General features: G+C 42.4%; 1 protein-coding gene and 1 long non-coding RNA gene across 2 annotated transcripts in view; both read right to left on the bottom strand.

Annotated features, from left to right (window-relative positions):
- Positions 1 to 2,558, bottom strand: part of LOC120247438 — a 31,878-nt gene extending 29,320 nt beyond the window's left edge. Inside the window, exons 1-2 of the long non-coding RNA XR_005532308.1 lie at positions 2,398 to 2,558; positions 1,279 to 1,367 (exon numbers count right to left, since the gene is read on the bottom strand). This is a non-coding gene — a long non-coding RNA (uncharacterized LOC120247438). The remainder of the gene's footprint in view (positions 1 to 1,278; positions 1,368 to 2,397) is intronic.
- Positions 2,559 to 3,950: 1,392 nt separating this feature from the next.
- The window catches only part of SACS (sacsin molecular chaperone), a 47,579-nt gene continuing 33,037 nt past the window's right edge, over positions 3,951 to 18,492 (bottom strand). Inside the window, exon 9 of the mRNA XM_039255130.1 lies at positions 3,951 to 16,871. Within this exon, the coding sequence (XP_039111061.1) occupies positions 5,314 to 16,871 (11,558 nt within the window). The 3' untranslated portion in view covers positions 3,951 to 5,313. The remainder of the gene's footprint in view (positions 16,872 to 18,492) is intronic.

Here is an 18,492-nt window from a genome sequence, read left to right as displayed (position 1 = left end):
TTGTCGCCCACCTGGATCATAGAGCTGTGAGGCGGTGGGACTCACCACTGCCCAGTCGTGGATTCACCTCTTACACAACAGTGATGGACTGGCCGTAACTTCACAGAATCAGACTCGCTTCAGCTTTGAAAATATGTTTAATATCAAACAGAACACACCGAGCCTCTGACTCACTGATTTTGTTAAATGCCAGTCGTCACAGGGTGTGGGTTTTGGGGTTTTGTATGTTTTGTTTTTGTGTTTTGCCAGTTGTAATTAGAATCTCCGAGTCGCACCAGATGCGGTAGGAGCAACAGCGTTGCCACTCTATTTATAGGACTTGTGATGATAAACACAAGTTCAGATTCATTTTCTGCAGTCTCAGAGCTGAAAGCAGAAACGTGAACCCTGTTTCTAATGTTTTACCCAGGTGTTCATCTAGCAGTGTAGCCCACTTACGACAGATCCTAGATTTTTCTAATTGCTATGTACCTGAAAATGTGAAATTACAGAGTAAACATTAGGTGTGTCCTGGGCAGTTACGAGCAAACTTGACTCGGGGCGCCTGGGTGGCTCAGTCGGTTGAGCATCCAACTCTTGATTTTGGCTCAGGTCATGATCCCTATGTCCTGGGATCCAGCCTCGAGTCAGGCTCCACACTGAACATGGATTCTCTCTCTCTGTCCCTCTAGCCCTGTCCTCCATTTGCTCACTCTCTTTCTCCTCTTCTTCTGCCCCCTCCTTCATTTGCTCTCTCTCTCTAGAATTAAAAACAAAAAAAAGCAAACTCTATAATGTATCTAAAGTTTCATAGGGGATGTTTTTAGATTATAAATTGGTAGTCACCTTTTCCACGTAGTTAAGTCCTGATTTTTTTTAAGTTAACATCTGCTTACTTGCTATAACATTCCTCCTGTCAGAGTAAATAGTGTTGCCTGTTTGTTCTGTTATATATACTCTCTTGCTCCACGTTTGTGAAAAACAAAGGTCTTCAAGCTCGGTTGACCCAAGGTCAAGAAAAAGAATCAAGAAAGTATGGGGGATAGAACCCTTTAAATAAAAGATGTAAACAGGATTTTTTTTTTTTTTTGGCTCCTTTGCTATTTGGAATCATCATGAAAGAAATTATTATGGATAGATAGCTGTGTTCTCCAGTGATAAGTGAATCCAAACTTTTTAGAGAGGCTGTATTCTAAACTGTATTACATAAACTCATCTTTTTGAAGACATTGTGCAATGGAATTTAAATATTCATTAAAGGTGTAAGATCGTAACGATGAACCTACCTAATGAATATACCTGATGGGCTATGTGCCACGTGGCTGTGGACCACTGGGTGCTGCTATTTGACCTCAAAAATAGTCCTCCTTTCTCAATTTCCAAACCAGCTGAGTAGACACGGCAGAAAGACGAAGATCAAAATGTTAGCTTTAATAGTGAAAAATAAGTCAGATTTGCAGCAAAATGGACTCCCTAAGACTAGACAGCTGAGTATCAGAGGAAGGAAGCTCTCTGGCCCCGGGCAGGACTATGGGCCCAACTCTGGCAGCTCACCACCATGCGGCGGGCAGACAGAGGCACCTGATCTCAAGGCAGCCAAGTTCAAAGCAAGAGGAAGGGGCCATCTACCCAGGCACGAGTCTTTCCCCTCCGATCCGCCCACCAGGTTCATCTCCACAGCTTTGGGGGTCAGCGAAGGAGAGCGGGAGCCGTTCTCAAAGGCAGAGCCAGCCCCTCACACTAAGACTGGTGTGTGCTTTATATAGTTTTTTGCCCCTTCCTTCCCTGACGTCAAATACCACTTCTCCTTCAGTTGCCCTGTCTTACATTCCACTTCAGACTTGCTATGGTCTCAAAACCACATAAACGTTTGTCATCAGGTCTAATAGGCCTGCAGGTAGAAGAGGTGCATCTGAGGGCGCCGTGAAGTAAAGATCACTTTTCACTGTAGAGACGGTGCAACTTCAATTTTGTCTTCTTAGATCCCAGCTTTGTGGTCAGAGTACGTGAGGGTATTTCCTGAGCCGCTTACCAACCGTGAAAGAATATGCATTTCAAACACATAATGCTTATTGTTAAATAAAACCTAAGTCTGGCTTTAGCATACAAGTAGACCAGGTTCCTAATGGAAGCAGGTCATTCTCACTGGTCCGTGGACACCGACAGCCAGGCTGGGATGTGCATCTTCACGTCTCCGACACCCACCCTAACGCCTGCACACAGTGCCCAGGGGCTGTTTTCAAGTGAATGAATGAATGACACTACTTTCAGCTGTATCTGCTCAAACAAGACAATGGAAAAAATCTTTGGAAGCCAAAGAGTGAGAAGGCTGGCCGTGGGGGGCTGGGGGGAGGATCAAAGTGTGAGAGATCAGGCCGGGGTGGGTGGGAGGGGCTGGGCACCAGTGGCATCACCTACCTCCCGATTGCATTGCCAGCCCCCACGACCACGGTCACTCCCCAGAGACAGATCTCTTCACGGATCTGTGTCTGTGCCTCCTACTGGTCCTGTTTCTCTGGGAGAACCCGGCTCAGCGCGACTGAGGACGATCGTCTCGCATTGCTCCAGCACTACAAGTGTTACCCTTGAGCTCTGCGGAACATTGGAAGTCCAGAAGAGGTCAACTGGCATTAACGGAAGAGAATCCCACACACCTGCTCATCAAAGCTGTGAGCCCCTCTTTATTTTATTAAAACTATTCGAACCTTTTGCTAGCATCATCCTTGGGCTCTCAGCATCTCTCCCCCCCCCCCCAACTCGGCCTGCTGCCTTGGAAACTATGTGGACAGCAAGGGTCTCCCTGAGTTCCGCAAGGACCCTGTGAATGGCTCAGCCAGCCTGCAGGGGACGCTTTCACCCCTCACTCATCTGGCTGCACCCAGCCTGGCCCATCTCCTTCCTGGACCGCAGCTGCTGCACACACGGGCTGAGTTTGCCTTTTCCTTTTAGTAAGAAAAAGCAAAATGGGAAACTATAAAATAATAAAATACAAAAATTAGTTCACGTCAAAAATTCCCTAACCCTGAATTTCAAAATCCAAGAATCTCCAAGAATCTGAACGCTTTCCAAACACGTGCTGCAAGACCTGTGTCAAGACCTAGCCCTAAATGAAGGTGAGGTGACTTATCATGTCTGTGTATTCAAGTTAGTGTGAGTGTCTGTAGGTTCCCCTGCAGAAATGTTAATGTGCTAGATTCAGGAGCGCTACCCAACCCCAATGGGAATGGCTGTATTAACTTTCTAAAATCCAAATTCTGAGATGGATTTGGATCCAAGGGTTTTATGTAAGAGATTACGCACATGTATTTTTAAAAAAAAAATTAGGAAAAAAACACCAAAACCCCAAACTACCTCAACTAGCACAATGTCCAGACAAGGTTTTCTGTGTAAATTTTAATATCAAAAAACAGTAAGATATGTTCCCAGTGCTAAATTTGAGTTTCTATGGAGCAAGCTGTACTCAAGACCGTTCCAGACAGCTTGCGACCCTAAATTTGCTAAGCCCCAGGACAGAAAACTCTTAGCCCTGGTCTACCTAGCTTTGAAGACCTGTGCCTCAGGTATAATGCTGAAACTTTTCCATTAGGGCTCAGGTGTACACTAGCCCCAGACATGTGGTCCCCTGCTGGGTCAAGGTAAATATCAATTCAGCCTCTACCTACAAGAGAACTGTATGTACTGTACCCACTTGCAAATGTACACATGTATACACATATATACAACCCTACCATATGTATCGGCTAATCATATTCCCTAAAAAGGAAAAACAAACTCTTAACGAAACCAATGAGCACCTAATAAACCCAGTATATATCAAGTACTTTATATTCAATCATAAGAGCCTACCAAAATTCCAATATAAAATGTAATAAAAATCCATCCTAAATATTTCCAGTAAACACACACAGATGCACATATCAAAAGTTTATAGAAGATACTAAGTCTGATGTTCAGGAAATACGTTACAATAATTTCATATATACATTTGCTTTATTAAAAGTACGGCACTTAATATAATAGCAGAAATAATTACATAGCTTCACATCCAGAAGCAATACAATAATGGAGGCACAAACATTCCTTATTATCAATAAAAGTAAAAAAGTTTGAATATGTCCCATAAGCCCTTAATTGCATAAAATGCTGTATTTAGCATCATTTACAGCCAGCATACTTATATGAACTAATTGTCACTACCTCTCTTTTACATTCTGCCAAAGAAATATGCCAAAGTAAATACAGTAGCAGAGGGCGCTCAAGCATGAGAAAAATCAAATGTCAGGTCCGAATCATTCGTGGGGAAAGTGCAGTAAACTGTTACAAACTACTGGATATTGTCACAATGATTTTACACGTTTCTTTAATGTCTTCCAAAGGAAAACCCGAGGGACTCCACTAAGTGCCATGTGGAAAGAGAAGCTTTGTTTTAACCGCAGCACCTTTAGACAACAAAAGATTGCATCGTGTTCTGTCACACTCTATAAATTATGGTACCTGTGGAAAATATGTACAAACAGAAAGCGAATGTTCCAACAGTTGATAAGTGTCGTTTTGGTGAGCAGTCCTTGGACGCAATATTAACACCTGGTGACAAGGGCTGCCACCATTATGGAAAGTCCCGAGCTTTCCATAATGGCCTTTTCATGAAACAGGAAGCCTGTAAACATAAGGTGTAGGAAAAAAAAAAAAAAAACACTTAAAAGAAAGATGTAAAGTGCACTCGGTGCACCCTAAGAAGTACTCTCCGCATCCTCTTAATCAAGTAATATTCAGGATTACAATACTGTACCATTTTTTAAATGTACTGAGTAAGATGAAGAATTGCAACAAATTCATAATCAGAGCCAGCTGATGATAACGCATCTAAAAGATGATCCAATTAAAGAAACAATCAGCTCCAAAGACTTGATTCCCCTTATTTGTTTAAACCAATGAGATTCCAGTGTTTATACAGCCTTCAAAATACCATGTTAAAGACATGAAAGTTAACTCCATCCTGATCAGGGACATACACAGACTCTTATCGGACAAGCCGCTAAAGCTTTGGTTACATAAAGTGCAGTTCACTAATGTGCCATCCTAGCCTTTCAAATGCATCTAGCAATTCTGCAGCTCATCGTCTTCACAATAATTTTCTTTTAAGGTCGGTTAAGGTCATCTGTTGATATGCATGTTAACAGCAACTCCACAGTTCTTCCCATGCAATCTGCAATGTGCTTTACAATTCTTACATAACTAACGGACAATGGACCTAAGGACGTACAGCATTCATACTTGTGCTATGACACAGTCAAGGTCTGGCTCTGCTTTTTTTTTTTTTTCCTTTAAATACCTTCACACTTTCTGTTGTATAAAATTTTCAAGTTTTATGATGATACAGGCAGTACATTCCATCACCCTCATAGCAACCTCAGAGGTGAACCTGTCGTTTGGGATCTGCGGGAAAGGAAGCAGATCAGGGTACCTTGTTTTTAAACTGTCCACACCATAGGCCTCCAGCGTGTGGACATCATTTGTCAGTCCTTCAAGCTGCTGACTGTATTCCTCTATTTTCTGTGCGAGTGCGGTGGGCTTTACGTCTTTATCAGACTTCCCTCTGACAGCATAGTCAGCGGCGATCAAAGCTAACTTGGTAGAGAGGTGACATTTAAAGCACACCCATTCATTGGCGTTTTTATGGAGGTCGTTCCTGGCAGCTGAAAAATTCGCTCTGGCCTGTCTTAACCATCTACGCGCTTCAACCGGATTGCCAACTGACTTGAAAGTGGGAGGGACAAAGAACCTTTGAGAGTAAGTCTGTCCAGCTGAAGGTGTGCTTTTCTCTTTATTTTGTTGTTGCCTTTCAGATTTATGGCTCGTCGCCTCTTGATTCCACGAAGTATAAAATCTCTGAAACGAGTACTTGTCCGACTGAAATCGGGATGCTGAGGTTGAAAATGTTCGCCTTGATGTTCTGTCTGCATTTTGGTCTAGAAAAGCCTGCTTCTCTAGTCTGTTGATTTCGTTCTGCAAATGTTTAAAAACTTCATTAGCAATGTCATGATTCTCTGGATTTTTGTCAGGGTGCCATTTCAAATACAACCGCCTAATAATCTTTTTCCTTTCTGATTCTGGAAGCTTCCACGCTTGCTCCACCACAGATGTCACTTCTTTTAAAATTTCTGGCAAAGAATTCACCTTTAGCTTTTTGGGGGACTGATGCTTTGAGGATGAGGTCTTGTGGCTCTCTCTGCCGGAGAAAAGAGGAGGAATGCTTCGTAGACCAGGGGCTAGGAACTCGGTAGGGCTGGTCGGTGTAGAAGGGGCACTGTCTCTGCTTTGAGAGCTTTCCTCAGGCCTTGAAAACTTATAGAGATCGAGAGAGCTAACTATTTTATATTCGCTGTAACCAATATCAATCTGATATATCTTTCCCAGAAAACTAGAATTATCAGCATCTTCTCTCTCAACTTCTTGTACGATAATTGCGTATGTGTATGTTGGCTGGTATGATCCATAGATATCACCACCTTCAGCATCAACAAGGTATCCAACATACTCTCCCGGGTAAAAAACATTCATTGGATCCATAAGCAGAGTATAATGGATTTCAGCAGGTATTGGAGTGCCAGGCATTGGAAGTTCAAGTTTTGATGGTTCTGAAGAGTCGTATTTAACCCCTAAACTATCAAGCTTCTCACTGATCCTGTAAATATCATTGCAGCCTAGCATAGCGATTAAATACGAAGTGTCAGATATCAGGTTGTCCGTCGCGGACTTCAGCGTCATGGCCAATGCTAACAGGAAGTTAATGTCCTTGCTGTCTGAATGCTGTATGTATAGCAGAATCACTGCGTTGCCAAATCTCTTCAAAAAAGCGAAAGTTTCACTCCTGCTGTGGGGGATAGGGTTAAAACCTTTAACTCTTAGAGTGGTTTGAAGCTTTTCAAAACAGGACACTTTCAATCCCTCTCTCAAGGCTTTGCAAAGTCTTATGGCTTTTTCTTCATTGGCCAGGAAAGCATTGTCATTTTCATGCTTCATGATTCTAATTAGTCCTGTGATGAACTGTTCTGAAGACAAGAGTAGCTGCAATCTGCCCTGAAGAGAACACAATGCTCCAAACTGACAAACTTTGGGAGTCTCTTCATCTAGCTGTTCTTCAAGTATACTGCTCAGTAAACGAGGTCGAAGTTTTTGAGGAAAAAGCATTATCAACTTAGTATGGAAGCCATGGTCCTTCCCTAAGTAGCACTGGCTAAGGTCAACCAACATCTGCACGCCAATGTTCCCCTGGATTCTACTTTTGTAATGCGGTGCGTCATCGAACACTAAGATGCTCGACTTCACCAGTCTGCCATCTTGGCTTGGAAGGTAAAGCGCGAGGTCTCGTACATTCTCGAGATCACTCCTCACCTTGACCGAATCGTTTTGCAGACTCTTGAACAAGCCGGAAACTACTCTTTTAACCGTGCGCATTTCATTAGGATCCAGTTGTTTTCCTTCTGAATTTTTGAATATGCGGCTCAACACTTCAACATACTGCTTGGTTGAAATAATATCTTCAGTACCGAGGTGTTTGAACAACTGGTGAAACGTGCCTAGTTCCAACGGTAGCTTGTACAAGTAAGGTTTAAAATCAGATTCGTATTCTAGATTTATCACTACCTCCTCGGGCTTCAGGAGTTTCCAACCATCTTCCACCATCACAAAAGCAACGCCCCGCAGCTGAAACCGAAACTCCCTTTTCTCTGCACTGAGAAATTCATATATGCTCCTTAAGACCTTTGCTCTAGTTTTTACCATCTCTTCATCCAAAGTCGTTATGTTGCATATGTTTCTGCAGTTATTGATGACCTTATCAAGAGGAGGATCCAGGTTAACATTAAGCATACTTAAAACCTGTTCGAGCTGTTCTTGTGGACCGAGGTCACTACCTTCTTGTTCTCTGATGCTCAAGGGGGTGGCCTTCTCTGGAAGGATAGGACAGGAGGTCCATAAGAGCTGGAGCACATCGCACTGCTTGAATTTGGGGTTTACCTGTGCTCCGTTGAACTTTATGAGAGGGAGTGTTCCATTGACCTCTTGATACTGAGGATGAAATCTGATGAACTCCGCAGGGGCCCGCTCAGGACATAGGAATGGTATGAGAGACAGTTCTTTCAGGAAATTGCCGGATAACAGATCCATTCGTTCTTGGAATATGTGATGGAGGAGGATATCGACTGTGTTTTGCAACATTTCCTTAGACCAGTTTTCCGTATTAGCTCTCACACTGACTTCCTTAGCAAACTGCAGCAACTGCTGCTGAGAAAGTATGTACTTTAGCCCAATGTTTCTCAAGAATTCCACCCAGGAGGCCATAAACGTGGCTTGATTTTTGGGCTTTATAAGCTGTTCCAATTTTTTAAAGAAGTCCTTGGGAATAAACAATTTTTCAGGAAGCATAACCTCAAAAACTCGCACCGTTCTATCATAGAAATGTTTTGCTTGCTTTAGTCTGCTGTTGGCATCGTGGATTATCAATAAACTTTCCAGTTTTTCAAAAAGTTGTTCCTTGATCTCTGACAGTTCCTCAATACTCGATAGCCTATTCTTAAGATAGATCAAGTGCTCCAATTTTGCATCGTAAGAGAGGTTTTCAATTTTGGGTAAGAGGTGTTTCAAATATACCTCAAGATCATCTACGGGTACACAGCCAAGCACCTCATATAGTTCTTTTAGGTGTATTTTTTCTTCAAGAAATGCAGATGACGACGACTGTGTCCATTTGTCCACTTCAGCTGAAGGAATACTTTTCGTGAGGACATAGCATGTTCCAAATTTTGCGATGCTCATGTAGCGACCACTGATGGATTTGTAGCATGGAAGGGACTTTAAAATTTTTATGTCATCTTGGGACATCAAGTGGCTGAGATTGCAGTTGAAATACATCAAAAGTGCTTCAAAGTCATTTTCTACTAATTTTTCAGTTCTAAAGGTTGACGTTTGGACCATATAATGTAGGGCCTTTAAAATGCTGGCAGGGCCCTCGATGTTTGCAGTGTGACGGGACAACAGAGGAACGAATGCACTATCCTTGGAGCAGATTTTGTTCAAAGCAAGCTGGATACAGCCAGCTTTCATGAGCGCGTGAAAAACTTTATCGCTCTGGGCATTTGGAAAAACTGCAATGTGCATGAGACTCAGAGGAAGCAGAACGTCGCCTTCAGGAACCACAAGCTGGTTGGCTGAAACGGTGAACTTTGTTCCCGGAAGCAAAGCCCAGTCCTTCAGGGTGTCGACGACAACATCAAATGTCGGTTGTGTTTCTTCTTGATCTTCCTTCACATTTACAGACTCACTGATAAAATGCCACGTGTTCTTAAGCCAAGACTCGCTTGCAAAATTGTCCTTCCACTTTGTACAGTTTTTGGTCTTATACTCACGAGGCAACACAGAGGATAACAGATCAGCAAAGCTGGAGATGTCAAACACTTTTGCAACCTTACAGTTCAATAAAATAGTACTGTATTTCAAATATAACGTGTTCATGAACAAGTCTTTGCGGGATGGAATCAACTCATGGTACGTTGTTAGAAACTTGGGCCGTTTGGCATCAAAGGTTTGCAAAACACTGTCTAGGGTAATGAGAAGGGGAAGGCCCTCCACTTCAATCTCATTTTCTTCTGCGTCCTTGAAACAATAATCCACTAAAAGCTTCAAACTATGAAAAAGCTTTAGGTTAGTCTGCTGGAGACGACAAGGCAGTTTCCCAATATGGCAGTTAGTGTCAGGAGACGAAAACGTCAGCAAAAAAGATCTGACGTCGGCAGGGGTGACGTAGCTCACAGGAATATCCGCGTCTATAAGACAGTGGTAGAGGTTGGCAGTCTCATCACAGTTATAAACCAAGTTGAAACCAATTTCTAAAAGCAGGTGTTTCAGTCGATAGACATTCTCCGCCACCGTCTTGCGGGTTGTGATGTTGTAATCTGCGTTCTTCAGGTGCTGCAGTTCGTCCTGCAGTAAGTTGTCAAAAAAAGGTCTGGTTTTATTTGAAGTAGACATATTGATCCAAGTAATTATAACTGCAGAGTGCAAATCTGAGCCATCGATATTGGGAGCCCGTACAACAGGTAAAAGGCGTTTCATGTCTTCGTGGATGCAACTATAAAGTGCCTTCACTAGACAGTACAAATCTGGTTGTAGGTCAAGCCTGTTAACTGGGAAAAATGATAAAAACTTCTTTAAAGTATCCTTCACGACATGAATCGGTGTGTTCTGCAAGACCGACAGTGTTGGGTCAGAACCAGGGAAGTAGCGCTTTTTTAGCTGGATGAGTAATTCAACGTACGCAGGGGCTATTAATGCTGTCATTAAACTGCTGTTCCAGTCACTGCGAACACCAACTCCATTATCGTCCCGCCACAGGTTCCTCCGGGCTGAGTCCAGAGCAAAATGGCCGTTCACATGGAACGGCAGTCCTGTCTCTAACGCGAGGGGCAAGAAACAGAAGGCCCTGTGGGGTTTCTTATAGTTGTGAGTAATGCAGGCAGCTACTCCGCCACGTGGAAACAGAGTGATATCTTGGTTCTTGTGAGCCGATATAACACTCTTAGACACTTTTTCCATACTTGAAAAACCTGATCGATTACAAATTAGCCACGTAGTAAGATTTCCCTCGGAGTCTTCAGTATCCATAGTATAGGTTATCTGTTGGACTGGTATGTCTTTGAGCTGTCTCTTTTTAGTAACACTATCGATTACAGACGCGTGAAATTGTTTCCTTTTCAGCCTTTCCCCATCTGTGATTTTGCCCTTTACAGAATACAGCACATTCAGGGCTCCTGTACCTTTGTCTATTTCACAAATAGAAATCTTTTCCATGTGATTAAGAAACATTAAAAGTTCGGCCCCATCTGACCGCAGTTTGTCCAAAAGATTCTGGACCATTCTGTCTGATGATGGAACTGAAGAGATTTCTGAAACTTTTGCCATTTCTGCATTACGAAGAGGAAATCTAAACATTGTACAATTGTCCAATTTAAAGTGGGTTCCCAAATAAAGATCCAGGACATCTGAGAACTGTGTCCTAAAATCTGCATCCAAATCTCTAAACATGCGTCCAGGACTAACGGATGTGGCTCCTGGTGCGTATCTGGCATGAGGATCAAAGATACACAGGATGTCATTGCCAGAAATAAAAGAAGGGCAGTCAGTAATGTGATACACAGAATTGAATCCTATTCCATACTGCCCAGTTTTACAGGGATTTCCTTCTTTGGTGCCTTTGCCAAGGTTCTGAATTCCTCTGACATCATCTTCTGTGAAAGGTTGGTTGTTGTACACACAGAGCGCTGGCCCTTGCAGGGGGGCCCACTTGTCATCAAATATTCTATCAACTGGATGCTGTCTAGGATCAAACACAAAACAGATTTCTGTGGCCTTTGCATCATCAGCATTCTGAAGAAGTTCTTTCAACATTTCCTTTTCAGAAGGGTAGGCATTAAGGATACTCTTAATTCTGCTGGTCAGTTTTTCTTTCTGCCCAAATTCCGTGCCAAGTGTTGTGAAACAGATGTTGGATGCGTACCTCTCCAAGGCTTTGTGTCGCTTTGGGACGGCTCCTAGTTTTACAGCTACTTCCCTGGGTATATCGGCATGGCAGTATTTCACAGTGGTGTCCTTTACTTTTATCCAGGGACAATCGTTGTAGCATAAAGATTTGGCAGGGAGAAGCTTGAGATTAGTATCTGGCAGTAATATTTTGCCATAATTTTTCTCACAAAACTCTTGTTTCTTTTCTCGAATGAGACTCCATATTCCTTCGCTAATTATTCGCCGGCAAAGCTGAAAGTTCTCTTCTGTTATTTGCTTTGTCCCTTTCTCTTGATCAATAGATTCCAAAACAAGGGCGAAGTCCTCAACAGTAAATGACTGCCTCACGCCCACACTTTCAAAGAGTTCACGGAAATTATTCTTGTATTTATTAGGCAGCTGATAAAGGTATGGTGCCGCCTCAAAATTCAAGTGAAAAGACACTTTTTCCAAGTCGACATACGCATTCTCAACTAGAATGAAGCTAAAGGGCTTTAACTTTTCAATAATCGATAGCTTCGTGATTTCATTTTGCATCATCGCATCATGCAGGTATTTGTAGCAAGCATTGGTGATGTTCTCCTGATACAATGTTATCCCATCGTCAACTGACTTTGCAACTTCTTTCAACTGGCTCACAACCAGATCAACTGTTGGCTTCCTCAGTAATCCCAAAAACTCCTTAACAGCCAGTGACACTGAGCCACAACCTCTGAAGGAATGCGAGTTTTCGTTCAGAATCGGCTGCAAGAGACAAACGACGTCCTGATGCTCAGCCGTATAAAGGTCAGTTGCTGCAAACATGGTTTCCGGCTTAAAACTATTACCTTTCCAGTCCAAAGAAAATCCTGCAGGCTTTGTCAGAAATGGGAGGAAGGGGATTGTTTGATATTTTGCAGCAAAATCCTTTGCCCTGGGATCCCTTATTTTTAGCTTTTCATCAATGAGACTTAACAGGATGCTACTTCTCAGACAAGCAGCGGCGTGGTCACTTTTATTAATTTCAGCCACGGACTGTGCACGTTCCAGCATGTCGTCCCATAAGATGTCATCTTTGGCCATACCTAGTTGAACCAGCTTAATCAGAATGATGGGATTAAGGTAATCCTGAGTGGAGCCATAAGGAAACCGTCCATCTTTAGTATCAAATAACTTGGCGACGCGTCCTTCAGGGTGGATTAACCTGGAGGGTAAAACCAGAGGATGCCCCTCCAAAGAGCAAGGAATGCATGGAGTGACCCGAAGAATTCCTGAGAACTCATCGATTTTTTCATTTAGAACAAAATTCATTAAAGGATCTCTGAGTTCTGCTTCAATTTCTTGAATATTTGGGAAAAACACTTCAGAAAAAAACTGCTTCTCTGAAAATGTATTTTCGAGCAGTATCTGTTTGCACCCAGCTTCTTCAAATCCCGCTTTTACAGAAGAAGGAAGTTCAACAGCACACAGGTTTTTTGAGCCAGTCTTCTTGAGGTATTTCAAAAATATCTTGAAGGCCGCTGGACCAACATCTTTCCTTTTAAGTATAGAGTCATCTAGAAATCGCACGTTCTTCATGGAGACCCACATAGACCCATCAGAGAAGACTTTGGTCAATTCTTTCCCTTTTCCATGAGCTATGTCTTCATAAAATCCTTGGCAAATTACAGAAAAATCATCATGAACTAATTCAGGATCAGGCCACACTGAGTAGTAAGTATAATCCATTAGCTCCCCGTTAACAGCCAGGTCACGTAGGACACTGAGCGCCTCCAAGTAAGCTTTCACGATAACGTGCCTCATGAAGGTGGTATTCCATCGTCCTTTTGTGTCCGTCTTCCAGATTTCTTTTCTATTTGAGGTAACAGCAAAACACCCGTTGATGTGAACTGGCAATCCTGTTTTTATCCGTAAGGGCAAATAGCAAAACACTTCTCCCACATGTGGTTTCACAGCCCACTTCTGGTCCTGGATTTCTGACAGCAGAACCCCGACGGCCCCACAGGGAACCAGCCCCAGTCTTCGTCCACTTTCATTCAGGGAAAACTTCAGAGCCTCTCCTGTGTCCATGCAGGTACATATCAGCCATGTGGTACACTCCACTGTTTTTTGAGGCAACTCATCTGATGGCTTTTTCAATTGGCCAGACTTCGCCATTTCAAAGAGAGCTGTCAGGTCATCATCTGGACCTCTAAAAAGTGGGGACTGTAAGTCAGCAATCCTTCTGAACACATGGTGAAATTCTTCAACTGTGATCTGAAGAATGCAAGATGACTTTGGTGCATCAGCAGGAAGCTTTTTATTACTGCCGCTGCAAGTCTTCATGAGCCTCGCGGCTTCTTTTAAAATACTTAGGGCAGGTGCATTCACTGCTTTGGAAGAACAGGGCTTTTTTTTAATTACTACCGTGTCTTGTGCTAAGCTGGGATTTGTTTCCTCAATTTTCAAGTACTTCAAATACATGGAGTTCACGCTCTGAGTGAAGATGATAAGCCTGTGACCACAGAGACTAAATTCATCCACAAGAGAGTAAATGTCTGCTGTGTTATAGCAGGTACTACTAACTTCACTTACTTTTGCTTCCTGTTGAGTTCTAAAGGACAGTCGGAAAAGAGTTCCATTGTAGCTGTAAGGGGCTTCTACAGTCAGAGGCAACTGACAGCCAAACACATCTATAAATGGTTTGAACTGATTAGGAAATTTCCTAAGTCTTTTCTGTTGTTTACTCCAATTAATTTTGATCCCAGGATTAGATTTGTCTTTAATGTGTTTACTGATATGGTTTATGTTTGGATCAAACATGATCATGAATTCTCGACTCATAATGATGGGAATGTCAGTGATGTGGTACACGGAATTAAATCCAAGACCAAATTTTCCAACTTTGTCAACTTCTTCCCTCTTTAAAGATTCTCCTAACCTCGTTATGTTCACAAAATCTGAATCTGAGAATTGAGAATTGTTGAATGACCAAAGAGCAGGTCCATGGCATGCTGCCATCCCCGGGTCTAGAAGATTCTCTCGAATGTCCATATTTCTTCGCATATCGATCATGAAACTGCACTCTGTTGCATTTGCATCATCAGCATTTTGAAGTAGTTCTTTAAAAATGTCTGACACCGAAGGGTATTCTTCCAGAATATTTTTAATTCTTACCGTAAGTGGCTCCCTCTGACCGGACTGCTCAAATCCCATGTTTTCAGGATTGATCAGTCTTGTGCTAAGGCATGGAACATTCAGCCATTCTGCAGTTTTCATGGGTATGTCCTCATGCACCAGGATGATCGGTTCCACCGAATCTTCCAGTAAGTCATTGAGGTCGTCGACTTTGATGTCACAGTAACAGCATTCGTGAATTGGCTTCATGATAAGTTTAGAAGGATTTTTGCTATGATGTATAGGAACTGGTGTGTTCGCACTTGCTGGAATCTGATTGCTATAGAGCCACCTGATGATATTCAACATAAGATGAAGATTTTGTTTGCTTTCTTGATCGCTGAGGTCTTGGTCACTTTTCAGATATACCTTCTGAATAACCATGGAAATATGATCTGATGTCAGCTCTTCTATTGAACCACAGACCTTAAACAGTTGGTGGAATTTTGCCATGGTTTTCGGCACGCTGTGCAAATAAGGCTGGAGATCAAGGTCATGGAATGGTTTTATCACAGCTTGGGCAAGGGGACAAAATTTTTTGCCGGTCCAAACCCATGGAAATTTTAAAGCTCTGAAAGCATCCTTCCCTTCATTTAAGTGATCGTGCATGAAACCGTAAATTTCAAGCAAAATGTGCTGGAACTGGTAGTAGTCTTCATCGCTAAAGGTTTTTGAAGTATACCAATCAACAACAATTTTAAAGTGTTTCAGGACCGCACTGATGCTCGGTTTCGTGAAGATGCCCAAAGCTTTCTCCAAGTTAACATGGACGCTCTTGACAAGAGGAAGTGACGAGCCAACCAGAATGGCATGGGTGACGTCACACATATCTGGTGGGGCACAAAGGTCACAGACATCACCCTTCCAGACTAAAGAGCCTGGATAGTTTGGTGGCCTCTCCTTGCAAGCTGGAACCCATTTAATTTTCTTCAGGGTCACCTTTCCTTCGGACGACTGCAACAGCGTATGATTCTTGTTCAAGACAAGTAAGAGGGTTTTGGCTTTCTTTAGAAGAACCTCCTGATTTGGACAAGAACTGACCTGTAAGGCTTCAATTTTTTTGGCTACTTGCACGACATCAGCTTCTTTGAGGCTGGCTTCATTTTTTAAGCCGATCTGTCTCAAAGAATGAAGAATATCTGGTGAGGTAAAAGCTGAAGGCGGGAAGCAAGTTTCTTCTTCACTAGAAAAGAGATCCTTTAGTATCTCGAGATCAGGATCAAAGAGCTCCCCTGCTGACACCATCTGCTGTGGTGAAATCTCAATGAATCTTAATGGTTTTAACCAATCGAGCACATTCGGATTCTCATTTTTAAGAGAGGACAGATTCTCCAGGGTCCATAACATAAGGTGTGTTAGCTCATCGTGTGAATAAAAGGCATTTTCAATATCTTTTAAAATGAGTTTCAAGCAACTAGTGGTCTTTAACTTCTCTATTTTCAACATGTTTGCCAGGCGGATAGTTGCTTCGTCACTACTGTCTATGACAGAAAGCGAGAGTCGCAGGTCTGGTGGAAGGTTGGCGGTGTGGTGCAAGACCTTACAGCCTCTCAGTTTTGTGTAAGAAGAGATTCCCTGACCAGATAAATGGTTAATCCGCTTGAATATGGGCAACTCCTGGATTATTCTTTTCTCTTTCTCACTGCTGTCAGTTAAACTCGCTAAAAACTTCCTCAGGGCATCTTTGTGTGTCGGAAGGAGCGAAGCTATCTGATTACACAATTTCTGCAACGGCAACTTCTCCATTATCTGCAGAACAGCGCTCGGTAGTGGCGAGTGAATGTATTTTTTAACAAGTGGATGCTGAATGGAGGCGTCTAGTTTTTTCAGGACAATCCCTCCAAGTTTTTGTACAATATCTGCCAAATATTCAGGCAGCTGCGCTTCCGATGCATCATCTAAAATGACTAATGATGGAATCCTGAGTCTAATGAGTTCCACACATGCCTGACCTTCTTCTAGCGTGGTTCTGGGAATCAGGGGCAGCTCATCAAATAAAGTCAGATCCTCTGAAAAATGTATATAGAGATGCTTCCAAACCATTTTAAGCCATGAAACAGATGGGTGATTTTTGTCTTCGTCAAAGGGAAACCACTGAACAATCAACTCTCTGCCAGGCCAGAATGTGTTTGTTACTTCTTTGATAAGACGAGCAAATCGTTCCGGATTTAGAAGCTGCAGCTGGGTACACGGTCTTCCTGTAAATCACACACAGACACGTTATAAACACAGATAACTTTGCTCTAACGTATTTAGCTTTCTATTCTTGCAGACTACATAGTACCACGAAGCCATTTTTAGAAGGTTTAAGTACACTGTAAAAATGCAGACATTCGACATAACTGGGCTAAAATGGGTTTTACGTAACGACTGAGAATCTACATACATGCCTTAATTTATGGGAGAAGTAATTCTCTTTGGAAAGTGCTGATTTTAAATAAATACATAAAATGCATTTACATGCATTTTAAAAACTATCCTATAGTGTTCTACAAGTGGAATCAACATGGAAAATAACTTTCAGTGGTTATCTGTCCACAAATAAAAGCATCAAGGAAAATGTGGAGAAAGCTTAAGTAGGTGCCGTTCTATTTGTTCTATTTAAGGGAAAGTAATTTATATGCAAACGCAATACAAATGTCCTTTATTCATGTTTCCAGCAGCTGCTCAGGATGAAGGGAGGGGGATGAGAATGGAGTCCCAGTTTCGGGGACCAGCACTCTCTGAAGCCGAGGCAGTGAGGAGACTTCTAGAGTTTCCTTTCACTCACCACCGAGATGTGGAAGGTAGGTGTCTCTCAATCTTTTGGGGCCCTGAATTCTCTCATCTGGAAAAAGGATGGGGGTGAGGTCCTAGGTACCAAGACTGCTCTGTCTACATGCCCCAGCATAGAGCACATTCACAGCTTTCCCAAAGTAGCTTCTACCTCGCTTCCTTCTTACTGACTAAAGTGTGCTTGTGCTCTTCAGAGCCCTGGGGCTTTGCAGAAATGCTTTGGGGACAAGCAAGGGAGCAGCCGGGCCCTGCAGTGAAGGCAGGGCTGTTCCCCACCAGGTGGCTCTACTCCGAGGTGGTTTATAAATGAGACTAGTAAGATTCTGTCTAGGGAAAAAGGTGTTTGCTGATGTTTAACCACGGGTCCAGAAAATACCGTTCTAGCTTATAAGTGGCTTGTGCATTTAGTGCACAAGCATTTGCACTAAGTGCATTCAGTGTCTCAGAGTATTTACAACACCAATAGGAAAAAATGTTTAAATAACACTGTATACCTAAAGGTATGTGTTAGCCCACATAGAGAGCAAAAGGCGTCCCAAATTCAATCTTCTGGAAAACTCACAATCTTCTTCCAATGTACATACCATTTCTAGACCCTTAAAAGGCTAATTTTGAAAAAAATTATAAAAGCGGGCACACCTCAAGCCCCTTGAAACTCTGGTTTATCACTGTGTTTTAACCAAGAAAGGACACCCTTGTCTCACAGCCTTATACCCCAGGAAGATGACTTTTACCAAAATATATATATATATATATATCTTTCATGTTGCAATAAGGCATTTTAAATTTACTGCCGCAGAAATTTAAGCGAGGGCACAGTTTTGCAACTTTTGGGAGATGGCAATACCCCAATTCTGAATACTTTCAGTTTCTACATTGTGTGATTTAGGTAAGTTGAGTCATTACACTTAAGAAATCATACAGTCCTGTCAGCAGTCTGACTAGTATAGCCTCCTGGACCTATGGTGCCATTAAAATATATTTTGTATGATTAAGCTGTAACGACAATGTTCTAAAAAAAAGGTTACTGAGTTAATAGACTAC

Source organism: Hyaena hyaena, unplaced genomic scaffold (assembly GCF_003009895.1).
Source record: "Hyaena hyaena isolate Hyena2069 unplaced genomic scaffold, ASM300989v1 scaffold_11, whole genome shotgun sequence".
Lineage (NCBI taxonomy): Eukaryota > Metazoa > Chordata > Mammalia > Carnivora > Hyaenidae > Hyaena > Hyaena hyaena.
This window is presented reverse-complemented; position numbering and strand designations above follow the sequence as displayed.